At 40.8% G+C, this 13,027-nt stretch overlaps 1 protein-coding gene across 2 annotated transcripts in view; it reads left to right on the top strand.

Moving 5' to 3' along the window:
* The window catches only part of KIAA1211L (KIAA1211 like), a 41,188-nt gene that overhangs the window by 12,301 nt on the left and 15,860 nt on the right, over positions 1 to 13,027 (top strand). For both annotated transcript variants that reach the window (XM_008934179.4, XM_018084399.3), the window contains exons 3-7: positions 5,189 to 5,265; positions 6,199 to 6,364; positions 9,011 to 9,146; positions 9,557 to 9,721; positions 10,339 to 10,407. In XM_008934179.4, coding sequence (XP_008932427.1) covers positions 5,199 to 5,265; positions 6,199 to 6,364; positions 9,011 to 9,146; positions 9,557 to 9,721; positions 10,339 to 10,407 — 603 coding nt within the window. In that variant the 5' untranslated portion in view covers positions 5,189 to 5,198. The remainder of the gene's footprint in view (positions 1 to 5,188; positions 5,266 to 6,198; positions 6,365 to 9,010; positions 9,147 to 9,556; positions 9,722 to 10,338; positions 10,408 to 13,027) is intronic.

A 13,027-nucleotide genomic window follows, 5' to 3' on the forward strand; every position in this document is an offset into this window, starting at 1 on the left:
ATAGGAGCCACAAAACTCCTCCCTCACCCTTGGTGCAGGGCAGGTGGCCACGCCTCACTGTCCTGGTTATAGTGTGTGTTTGCACAACATAATGACTGCTGCCAGGGCTGCTGCCTCCTTCTCCTCCGTGTCAGCCACCATCAGCCTGGGAGAGTCACACCCAACCGCAGGTTTGAGCTGGAAACTTGCCTTTTCAGCTGAAAACCAAATCCTTACAATTGCATGCTGAGTTGAGGGGTAGTTTTTATAAAAGCCTTACAGTCATACCACTGCAAAACCAGTATTGCTTACCTGACCCAAATGTCTGGGACCATAATTTAAAATAACCAGTTCCTTGCTGGGGATATCAGCCTCTAGGTTCCTGTGCAGGAGGCAAAGGCCACTGGTGCTTGCTCCCTGTGTCGCCTCCTGCACTCTGGGTGCCACTGACCTGCACCCTGAGTTGCTTTCTGCTTCACTCCAGAATTATTTTACCTGGACAGCCTTCCTCCCTGCACGCAGCCTGGGTCTCTTTGGCAGCTCTCCCATAGCAAAGCAGACAAATCTTGCCCCAGGTGACACTGAGCTGTTGAGGGATGACTCTAGCAGTGCTGGTGGGATCTGGTGTTATGGAAATTACACAGGCCAGCCACCATAACTGGTTTTGACTAGTTTTCCACTGAACCAATAAGCTGAGAGACTCCTCTATAAAAGTACATTTTATTAATAGTGCTACAGCCTGAGCTGGGCATCTCCCAAGAAGGTCCTTAAACAAAGAAATCCCTGGATGACCTGCTAAAGCAGTATATGGACAAACAGTATCTTTCAAACAATCTTCATGTGTCTTGCTTGGCAAGTGATGAATCAGTTACGTATTGTACAAGTCTAGAACCTCAGGTAGTATATTATCTTTCTAATTTTCTCTTTATCACGCTGGCATGTGATCCTTAAAATAGTTTCAGTTGTCAGAGGCAGCTTGGTCCACAAATACACTTGCTGCTGTATTTTATTCCAGTAAATAATAATATATTATTAAAATTCTGGAGAGTCATTCCTCAACAAAACCTGTTACAGTCTTTCTCAGTAGTTGCTAAGTGTTCCTCTGGCCTCTGTCTACATTCCTGTAATTCAGCTGAATTTACTCGTCTCCTCACAAGCTCTAATCACATTTATCAGATCTCCAAACACTGTTTGGCAATTACTTCTGACTATTACAAGCCTGACCAGCATCAACCTGAGGCCAGAAATCTGACCAGCCTCTGGCAGTAGGGTCAACTTCATGTTTTTTTCAAATGTCTCATCTTGCTCATGTAGATGGAACAACTCCCTCAGCAACTGGCCAGCATTGGCCCAGGATGGATCATATCCAGAACAATTAATATAAAATAATGATGCATATCAGCCTTAACCTAGGCATGTGATTTCCACACATAACCAAATCCCCAGGACTCCAGGGGTGATGGGTGTGTACACATGTAACATTTGAGGTGTGGGAGGAAGGTTTCACACAAAATACATGCACCCCCCCACCACTGGCTCCATTGTGATAGGATTAAGGGTAACATTAGACACCACAGGGTAAAGCCCAGCAGAAGCATTGAGGAAAGCAGAAGTAATTGGTGAGGAACCTGCAAGCAATACAGAGGGAGAAGTGTAGGGTGGTGCTGAGACTGGCTCTGCAGGCATCTTGGTTAAATTACAATTGCTGCAGCTAAGGTTCTTCCTCAAGGCTTTCATATTCATTTCCTACCATCTTCTTCATGGTGGTCATATGCCCAATTATCCCATACATACCAATAATCCATTTGCTGCAGTTTTTCATTTTCCAAAATTTCCTGTAGCATAGCCACCTTTTTAAATTCAAAACGTCCTTAATGGGGCCATACCTCCGCTCTTCTAAGTGCTGGCCAGTGTTCCTTATGCAATGTTATTGCTGATTTTTTTGATAGACCTGCAGTGACATCTATTTTCCTTCATTTTTCTGGTACTTTGGCTGAGGGCATCCCTTTCTCTGTCCTGGGTATGTTCCCCATAACTGTATGTAAAATCCGTGCACCTTATGAGGATAAGACCTGCCACAGTTCTCCTAGCATGCTTCCAAGGTGGGACTCAAACCCACCTGGACCCAGAACACCTAGAATTTAGTAGCAGAATTTTAACACTCACTGATTGGTGCCTCCTATCCCATAAGTTCCCAGGTGAAGTCACTCAGAGGATCTGATGGCTGTTGCCTAGAGTCCCACTGCATTGCCAGACTTACGAAAACTATACATGCCAGCCATCATAGTAGGGTTTTACTCTATGTTTCTGCTGAATTGATAAGCTGAGAGGTAGATTTCTCTATAAAAGTAATTTTTTATTAATGCAACTGTAGCTTGAGCTGGATGCCTCCAAAGGGGGAACCTCAAACCAAGAAACCCCTGGGCAATTATACCCTTGCAGTCTAAATTCCTCACCCTTCATGCAGCAGTTCAAATCAGTAGTAATATTAGGGCCTGGGGTCTTCCTGTTCTGCTTTGTGTCCTTTCACTGCCTCTAGGCGAGACATTTCTTATCTCTAAAGCTGCAGTTTCTGTTAATGAAAGTAGCTTCTGTATCTTCTGTCTTGACCTGGCTCTGCGGCCTTCTTTTACTTGACTAGATAAAGTTCAACGTGTCTAGGTGAAAATTCACAGCTTGCGGCCTAAGGCTTCAGCAAATTTAGCTCCTGATGCTCAGCAAGTTATGCTAAACAAGTTCTATATGAGCAGTTTACCAAATTGCACAAGGTGGGCCAAGCACCTCACTTCTTCTCACAAGCCGATGCTCCAGCTCTGCACCTTTGCTAGAGACATGCTCAAAAGCTCAGTGTCGACAGGCTGCCTTCCTTGAGTCTTGGGTGTTTCTTGGGAAGACACAGTAATTCTTAAAAAAAAGTTAGAAAACAGCAAAAACGTGGCAGACCTGAGGAATTGCTGCATGAGGACAGAAGGGTGAGGATCTTGCTTCAAGACACGTGGCTGGCAACGGGAGAGCTCATAAGGGTTCAATGTCCTTCTGTTTCTTTTAAGTGGGGAGATGTGTGCTGCACCCCTGGCCACATATCAGTGTCCCTGAATGTTTGGGGCACCCAGTGGAAACATTCTTTGTGACCTCAATGTCACAAATCAGTCACACAAATTTTCTCACACGTTATGGTGGAGCTAACTTTTTTTTTTAATTGGTTTTATTCTCTAGAAATTTGGCTGCCAAGGTTTGGGATGTGATAGGACAGCAACACAATTCTGATTTGTCAGAAACGTAATATACTATCTGATTGAATTTTGCCAGAGGGAACTGGTTCATACTTGCCTGCATGTTTCAAACTAACATTTTCATTGTGTGGGTATTTATCCCCCAGTAGCTTTGCTATTGAGCACTAGAGAAGTATGGTATATGAACATTTGGATAAAAAAAACCCAAACACCCTCACCTGAGTGCAGCTGGATGCAGTGGGGCTCTGCCAGTGGGCCACAGATGGGGATGTGAGTTATGTTGTCCATAATTTATATAGAGACTGACTGTAGGATCCCAGTTCTGGATGCATGTAGCTTATAGATGCTACAGGGCATGCATATGACAGCTGAAGCTTTAAAGATACTGATTTACACGCTGCCATTGCTACTGCAATGTGACAACATGAATCTGAGACACCCTGTTGAATAACTGACAGGATATGCTGCAGCCCACAACATGTATTTATCTTTCACCTCCCAGTGGGCATTTACTTTAAAAATAAAGGTATCCTAGAGTCATAGAATGGTTTGTGTTGGAATGGACCATAAAAATCATCTAGTTCCAACCCCCCTCCCATGGGCAGGACACCTTCCACTAGACCAGGTTGCTCAAAGCCCCATCCAGCCCGGTGTTGAACACTTGCAGGGATGGGCATCCACAACTTCTCTGGGCAACCTGGTCCAGTGCCTCACCACTAGAGTCGGTTCCTTACTAATTCTCCCTACATTTCCAACCAAAAGTTGTTCGTGTTTGTGTTTAATTCTGATTTGTTTTCCCAACGGGTGGTGGCAAGGGGTGTTTTACAACCAGGGTGTGGGTCCGGCTGTCATAGAAGCCCTGGAGCCTCTGGGCAGCAGAGGGGCCTTTGCTGTGGCTGCCGTGCCAGCTCAAGTGGCTGCTGATGGTTCAGGTGATGTGTTGTGTTTTAGATTTGAGTAATAAATGTTTCATTCCCATTTCACTAACTCTTTGAATTGAGGAACCTTGTTACTTAAGTCTCCTGGTACTTCAGGGGATCAAAACAACCACAGTGTATTCACCCTCCTATCCAGCTTGCGGCATGAGCATCTGTCACCACAACAGCCCAAACAGTGACTGCAGCATTTAACTCACTACCCAGTCAATGGCATCTATGACTTTATCCTGCCCTGACCATGAAATTATGACTCTTCAGATGAAGAAAAGAAAACACAAACAGACTACTGCTCTGGAAATGCAGTTTAAATTACAGATAAACTGTCTTCAGGCTTGGGACATGTATAATTTTGGAAATATTTTTTAATTTAGGAACCTTGATAAGCAAAGTGATATTTTACTTCCAAAAACCAAAGAGGAGAGAAGAAAATAAGAAAATTAATTGTTTTGTTTTACTTGTATTTTTCTGTTGTCTGTACGAAGTATTTGGAAGAGTCGTTACCTTTTCGCAAGTTGCTTAAAAAAGAAGGAAAACTACAATCTGTAGAATGCTTCAAATTGGTTGTAAATAAAGGAAGAATACATGGGGTTCTTCACTATTGTTACTTGTACACTTAAGCATATGCTGTAATTATCATTTTGTCTGTGGTCCTGAATAGGCTCAGAAAGGGAGAATCAAAGAAGCCCACCTCCTCTGATGTGTATTTCTAGAAGCATTCCAGAATTTACCAGTTTTCAGACCGGAGGGGCTAGTTGGTCATCTGAACTGTCATGTACTATTGTCTGCTGAAAGTGGAAATAGTTTGTGGAATTTATTATACCTTAGCCTAATAAGTATCACATGGGATACTTTTACATTTTATGTATATTTATTTATATACACACATATATTTAGGCATGTATGTAGACATATGTAAACTTACACATTCTATTTTATATTTTTATATTTTAGTAGCTTGTCTGTATGTATGTACACACATATATAGTGAAGTACTGTTATTTTGTTGATATGACTAACACTTTTTTCCACCTCCTTTAGTGATCGTAGCATGAGTTCCTCGAGGATAATGGACCCTAAGATGCGAGAGGCTGAAGGAGATGGAGAGGACAATTCAGGTAGAATTGCGCCCTTTCCCAGTGAATAAAAAGTGCTATGATTTCTTGAGCTTCAAGGCTTTAGCTCTAACAGAGAAGTGAATCTGTTTGTTTAGAGAATGCGTTCTGCCTTTCTCTTCTCCTGTTTCCAAGAGCTGTTATATTTTTTTTACCTTTTCAGTGGCTTGAAATAAGATTTTTGTAGCATCTTGTGATGAAGCTAACTTTTTTATCCAGCAAGATCCACGAGTAAGTGAAATGCTGACAGGGATGCCTCACAGGGCTGTCATGCCAACTTAAATGGGACAAGCACAAGTTGTTGGAATGTCCCATGCAAAACACTGATTTAATTTTAAATAGTTTCCTTCACAGAGCTTGCAACTGATCCTAATTCAGGTCTTTCCTCACTGAGCAGACTAGAATTGCTTTTCAAGGTTATTGCTTGATTTCTAGTTATGATCCACTGAGTCTTGTAATTAGCATTCAAAATATTCTGGGATGTATTATAAAACCAACACTTTAAAAGCATTTGCCTCCCGACAGTGCACATTCACCTATGTATGCCTTTTCTACATTTAAATTGGTTTTGGTAGCACTGCCCTTATCATCACTGTTTAGCTTGCTGAACAAAGGCAGTGAGTTTCGGAGTTGTAATTTCTTTTCTGTATCCCAGGCTGTTAAGACCAAATTTTTCCTTCACAGTTTAATTACCTGAAGAAGCAAGTAGAAACTCTATTAGGAATGATTCTACACCATCAGTTATTTTTTATGTCTCATAAACATTGCAGTCTATTCTTCAAGATAATAGTAATTTCATGCTAACAGTATAGTCTTGAAAGACATTAATGCAAGAGTGGACTGTATTGCATTTTCCAGGAAATTATAAAGGAATTATCATTGTTCCAAAATTTGTACACGCTGCTAGTTGCTTCTTATTTATGTTTCTTCACTTAGGAAAGAAAAAATCAAAGTTCAAATCTTTCAAAAAGTTTTTTGGTAAAAAGAAAAGGAAAGAGACACCATCTTCTGCAAGGAGCAATCTGAAGTTGTGCCAGTCAGCAAGTGATGTTGCGGCCTCTCACGACATGCGCATTAATTATGACTCTGAAGATGAACTTGAGTAAGTCTTTGGACTCTCCCTGGTAAACAAATATAAAACTGCTACAATGTTTGTAGATTTAAGACACCCCAAAATTGCCTTCTCTTGTTCAGCATGGTGAATTTTCAAGCAGTTCCTTTTTCTAGGAAAGTGCAAATTAAAATGGCTGATGCAAGACCAATCAGAAGGTAATTGGATAGAGTGCCGCAAGAAATATTAACTAAAAAAGCTTTCCTTTAATCATAAACAAGGCTTTGGTTGTCATTTCAAAAGAATGTCATTCCCATCTTGAAAAATTAGATACTCAACTTATATCCTACCAGGATTGCCTTATGCCCCTAAAATATAACTCCTAAGGATTTTTAAAGAAATTCAGTTGCCTAACCATTTATGCCAGGTTTTTGAAAGCAAGGAAGGAGTAAGGGGATGACTGCAAATGAAGTCAGCAGGAACCAGAGGCTCTGAAGATTTTATTTCCCCTGTTTACATGGGATTCATTTGACCAAAGGACAAATATCTGTGTCTGAGTTATAGATCCGTAGATTCATAGATTAGTTTGAGTTGAAAGGGACTTTAGTGATCATCTAGTTTCAACCCCTCTGCCATGGACAGGGATTGTTAATCACCAGCATTTTGTAGTTATCAGAGAGAAGTCAGCATTACTAAGAAAGCTTGTATCATCCTTGTGCATGAAATAGGCTCTAAGAAGTGCCTGTATCTCCCCACTGAATGTAAACAGGAGCCAGGGCCGACCAGCTCTGATGTAAATACCTGTGGTGTAATGTCTGAAGTTAGACCAGATGAATCCCAACCTGTGTATCTATCTGCCTCTGAAAGTCCTGTCTTCGTTCTGGCATTGCCAAAAATGTTACCCACTATGAAAGGTAATCACGAGGAACCCCAAGGAACCCAGTCTAAAGTTCAAATGTGTTCCTGGATGGAGAGAGGGACTGAAGAGTCCCTTGGCTGCCTAAAAAGCATGTCCTTGCATTGGTGGATGTTTTGCCCTTCAGAACAAGCCTCCTGGTCCTCAAGCAAGAGATGCTGCTGTGTTCAGGGATGGGAAAGAAAAACCATCCTGTCCATTAAAAACATTATACGATGTGGCCACCAGGCAGCGCCAAACAACCAAAAGAAATTATTAACAATTAATTTTTTTTTAAGTTTGTTTTGGGGTTTCTTTGGGGTTTTTTGTTTTGCTTTTGTGGCATTGGCAACAGTCATGTTAGTCCATCTTGAAGCCCCAGGAGTTCTAGGCTGTCAGCACCGGGTGGTCTATAGTGTTGTTGTTTGACAACATTTTAATAAGACAGGGATGATGAGATTTTCTTTCTCTTGTGAATGACTTAACGAAGTCATGTCTAAGTGGGTACAATCTTTGGCTGTTCTGGCCATGTTGCTGTGCCCTAAATTGAAGGGTTGTTACATTATTGTTTCTTAATATTTGTTTAGACAGACAAAGACCAGGAAATTCTTTGAAAGGAAGGAAATTAATTTGAACACTCATAATGTGAGGAGACATGCAGGGTACCTCCTTTGTGCATCTGGGAGGTATGCATCTGATAGAAGGAGAAAATGAGGATAGCATGCTGGGATAAATGTGCACTGCTTATCTGGGTGCTGTCACAGTCCTTGTAAAATGTTGAATTGGGCAGCCACTGCAGCCCTGACTGGCACCTACTTTGCAAATTGCTATAGATCTGTCTGACCTTGGATGCATTGCAGAGATCACCTTTTCATTTAGATAAAATGTTCTTCTAATATCTCTAATGCATTAAGCAGAAGTAGGAAGCTTTCCTTCCTTCTGCAGCAAGAATACAGATGAACTTTTTCCTGCCATTGTTTTATCAAACATATTTATAGCAGCCACTATGAGAAAAATGTTACTTTTTGCCATGTTTGTTTATGTTTGTCTTGAATGTCCCTATGATGGTATCTAAGATCCAAAAATACACAGATTTTTTGGTTTTTTGTTGGTTTTTTTTTTTTTTTTAAGAATACCTGCTCAATTAACTTGACAGTTACATGAACCCAAACAGTTTTGTATTCTGCACTCTCATAAGAGAAAATCCCAGGGGTCTTGATATAAAGCACGGCAGCACCTTGTAAGGATCTTGTAAGGATTTATGCAAATGATTCTCTGTGAGAACTACATCGCCTGAAGTATTTTTGCTAATTATTTGTACAGCAGAGAAGCATTAAACGCTGTACCACATTTAGGTAGTAAGAGATACTTATTCTTCCTGTGGTAATGATCAGTCATTTGCAAGACACGTTCTGATGTTAGTGAGAAGTTAGTCCAGTTCTAGTACAGGCTCATTTGTGTGAACTCCTTCGGTTTGCACGTGGTCTTGCCCGCGGCACTGTCACACCACCCAGCTGCTGGATTCCAGCCAAGGGGCAGTAGCTTTTTCCATAAGATATAACTCATTTAACCTTGATTCAGTTTGTTAATGTGACAGATAACAGCATTTGCAAATTCTTGTTTGATTTTTTAAAGGTGTTACTTAGATTAGCCTGAATGAGTGTATTGTATTCATGGAGAAGTCTGGAATCTTGTTTGTGATGTGCACACCTGTCTCCCACTCCACATTCAACAGACTACCTGAGTTAAAAGAAGTGGCAAAAAAGTCTATATGTTTTCACTAATTTGTTATATTATTCTAGGGCACATAAAGGCATTATGGGAAGCAGAGCTTTGTCACATGATAGCATTTTCATCCTTGAGACTGGGCAAGAGCCTGCAAGGCCAGTAAGAGTGTTTTCTCAAGAAAACATTTCTGACCGGATTAGAGCTTTACAGGTAATTTACACAACATCATTTTTTCAAATGGAACAGGTGGAATGTCTTCACATTTTTGAATGTACTATTATCAAGTACTTCACATGTCTTGATTTTTTGGGGCTAATATTTGTAGCTGAACATTTGATTAGTAAGTAATATCTGTCTGCAGTTTACTTGAATGTTACATTTGTTAATTCAACAGCCTTATCATATCTTTTACTTAAATGATAGCTGAAAATTGGATAGGTTGTTTGGCTCCCTAAGAGAACATCTAAAATCAGATGTCCTGTGCTCTGGATTATTCAATTGTGAAGTTAAAATAATGGTAACTCATTAACCTGAGCTAAAAGATGTTCTGGGGAAACCTCCATCATATCTATCTATACTATCCATCATACTATGCTAATGTATTTTATGCCACACTGAAGCTGAAACTCCAGCCTACCATGAAATTGGGACCTCCACCTCCATTTGGACTTCATGCAAAGCGAACAGAGGATGCTGGGACCAGTTCTGAAGATGATGGATTACCCAGAAGCCCTCCAGAAATGTCTTTGCTCCATGAGAGCCTAAACTCAGGCACAAGAACAAGAGTGAGTGGTTCCAGTGTTGACAAAAATCAGTTTTCAATGACCTGTTTTACCTATGTGTGGAAGGCAAAATAAGTTATTTTGTTTGCTGTATATGTCCTTATTTTATCGCTGAACAGTTCAGAAATACCTTACTCAAAATGCTTACTTAGAAAACAGCTACTTAGAATCTCTGTTCCTGTTAAAATATAAATATCACACCAGAAAATGCAGAACTAGGAAGAAGAGGATGTGTTTGTGTGTATGCATGGGAATGCTGTGGTTTTTATAGAGACTACAGAGAGCTGCCAGGCATAAAAAAAAAGGCTGAAAAATCTGTATTCCCCCTTGAGTATGTTGATAAGAGAGCTCTCTAATGTTTTTCTAGGGTGTCATTGGAAAAAGAAACAAAATAATTTGAAGCTGTTTTTTTTTAATGATAATTTTGTTACACATTATTTCATTCTTTATCTGTGTGTCTTACACTTTATGTTTGCAGTGTCCTTGCTAATCTTTAAGACTATAGAGAAAAACAATGTGCATTGTCAGTACCCTTGTGCACTTTGTGTAGATTGTTTCTGTGATTATATCCACCTTGTTTGTCATCTTTTACTGAATCTCTTCCTCATTCCATCCCACAGTTCTTTGACTCTCACAAGCACCTTAGCTCTTTGAGTTTAGCTGGAACAGGCAGTGAAGAAGAAGAACAGGTAACTTCTGCCAATGTATTAAGGGACAAGCAATTACCCACAGTAGTTTTTTAAAGGAATTTAAGACATAAATATTATTTTGTTGCCTGTCTGCTGCAAAAAAACCAACTTCGTATGTATGTAATTGCATATCTGTCTGTTTACTGTGCTTTTTTAATGCCTGTCCATCTAAGATAAAAGCTATGATTATTTATCAACATAATTCTGATGCCACGTAATCTCCTGTTGATAATAGTTAGGGTGTCTAGAATAGCTCATATCCTTTAGCAAACTTTACAGATATGATTTAATCTCTGAGCCGCAGACACTGAAACAGTATCCCCCTTTTTTAAAGATGGGAAGTTACAGTAAAGGCTGCATGAGTTAGATGCATAGGGTAAGGGAGAAAGCTTATTGAAGAGATGTGAACCAACTCTTGGTCATCTGAAATCTGCCCAGACCATGCCTTAAGAACAGAATTACCTTGCACTAATACAGAAAGTGTTTGCCTGATGTTAGTGGCTGACATTACTGCTTAGGAGTCTGAGGCTCAGCCTTCAGCAGGATTCTGGCTGTGAATTTTGCTGCAGAGATGTTTTCAGGGCTTGAGTATAGGCAGATGGATGACTTTCTTCAATCATCAGCCAGCTGTTCTGGCTGATTAAAGGGCTGTTTTGAAAAGCTCTGAAGAGTCCCTTTTAGCTGTCCACAGCTGGAGTCATGGTGGAAACAACACAGGGGGTAGAGGGAAGAGCGTTTTCTAGAAACAGGAAGAGGGGTGAAGGGGAATTGCAGAAATAAATAGAGAAGCTAGTCCTGAGCTGACCATTTCTTGGTAATTATGCAAAATGCATTTCAAGGCCAGCTGCAGCAGGGCTCAGCAAAGATTGCTGGCCATACATTTTAGATTCCACATCAATCTGTTTAAAAAAACCTGTTTATATGCAGTGAAATTTTAATATTTTTCAAAGAAAATCAACAAAACTCATGAAGAAGGTATTTCTTGAAAACTGATTTGGGCTCACTGTAATTTTGTACAGTCCAGATGCATGTTTGTTAAAGGAGGATTTACGTCTCCCGGTTGTTCCATTAACATCACTTTCTGACTCACTTGCTGACTCCTGAGGCATGGTAGTGACTACACAGTTGCTTAGCTTTTTCCATATGCCCCATCATTTAGCTCAGAGCTCTCTTCATCCCAGTCCAGTTGCAGAGTGCAGCCAGAATGTAGCTCCATCTGAAGGCTTTCCTCCCAAACCACAGGAGCGGCATTTCGGAGAGACTAGCCCTCCTTCTAAAAGTCAGAGGAGACTAGTTTCCAGGGCTGAGGAATTTTGCACAATGCAGCCCTGAGGTTTTGGACAGCAGAGACACCTTGCTGTATCTTCGAAGGTTTCCTGAATCCAAGAAAGGAAAAAGGAATTGTGAGTGTCCTGTCTAGGCTTTGGGGTTGGGGCTTCCTCACGGCCTCCCACCTTGTACCACCCACCATGACCAGCTGACAGACGGACAGCTGAGCCATGTGCACATGAGATTTGGAGAAAGGGGTCTGCCAGCTGTTTCCTTCTTCAGCAGGCTTTGCCAGAGCCAGACTTTGTGGGACAGCAACTTCTGCAGCCGGCTCAGAGCTGGCATTCACTCAATCTGCTTTAATTTAAGTAAGAAACCAGATTTCGGATTTTCCAGCGTAATGGCCAACACTGAGCACTGCCAATGAGAAGACATGCAAAGTTCTCAAGGAAAAGCAGGAGCCAGAAGAAAGGCAGGCAAATAATGACGTGCCTTAAAAGAGAACATGTGCTGCATCTTTATCATGGAGCTGAAATGTCAATGTATTCACTGTTAGGTGCTAACGTATAATGCAGCCACGTATCGTTTGTTGTACATTAGTCATGTTTGAGTACTAGACTGCAGATACTGTAGAGTGAAAATTAATGAGAGCATCCATTATTCAGAATGGCTGTGCTACTTTTTTTTCTTAAATAGAAAGTATGATCAGAAGCTGTGGATCCAGCCTCTGTTAAAATCAATGGGAGTTTTCCCCTGGCCATTGAGGAATCTGTAGCAGGCCCTCACTACACTACAGAGTGTCTTTTGGCTACAGTGCATAGTGCAGAATTCTACTTGCAGGAAATGCTGATGCTTTTTCTCTCCCAAAATAAAACAAACACTAACCTGCTCTCCCCATCTCCAATCCAGCCCCCTTAGTAAAATACCACTTCCAGAGAAAAAAGTAAGAAGAAAAGAAGAAGAATGCATGACAAAGCAGGAAATGAATTAGAATTTTAAGCCTACAAAGGAAGTGCTATCACAGTTGTCAGAGATCATGTTAATGCTGTGACAGATAGTTTGGAAATAACATTTTGCCTATTTGCAAAACTGAATCTGAGAGAAAAGAGGAACTCTTTTCAGAGTAATTTTTCATAAATTTTCCAGTCTCATTTTTGCATCATCCCTGGGACTAGGGTAGTTTTTGATGGAGCTCAAAGGTAAGCTGGATTCCAGCTTCATGAAAGTACAACACCTCTTTCAGCACTCAGGAGCTGTTTCTGGATGGGTTATTTGCCTCAAGTAGGAATTGTCCATCACTTCCTTCCCCAGAGTAGTCTACAAATGAAATTTTACATTTCAGATAAACTGC

Source organism: Manacus vitellinus, unplaced genomic scaffold (assembly GCF_001715985.3).
Source record: "Manacus vitellinus isolate BGI_N305 unplaced genomic scaffold, ASM171598v3 scaffold_7_pilon, whole genome shotgun sequence".
In the NCBI taxonomy this organism is placed as follows: domain Eukaryota; kingdom Metazoa; phylum Chordata; class Aves; order Passeriformes; family Pipridae; genus Manacus; species Manacus vitellinus.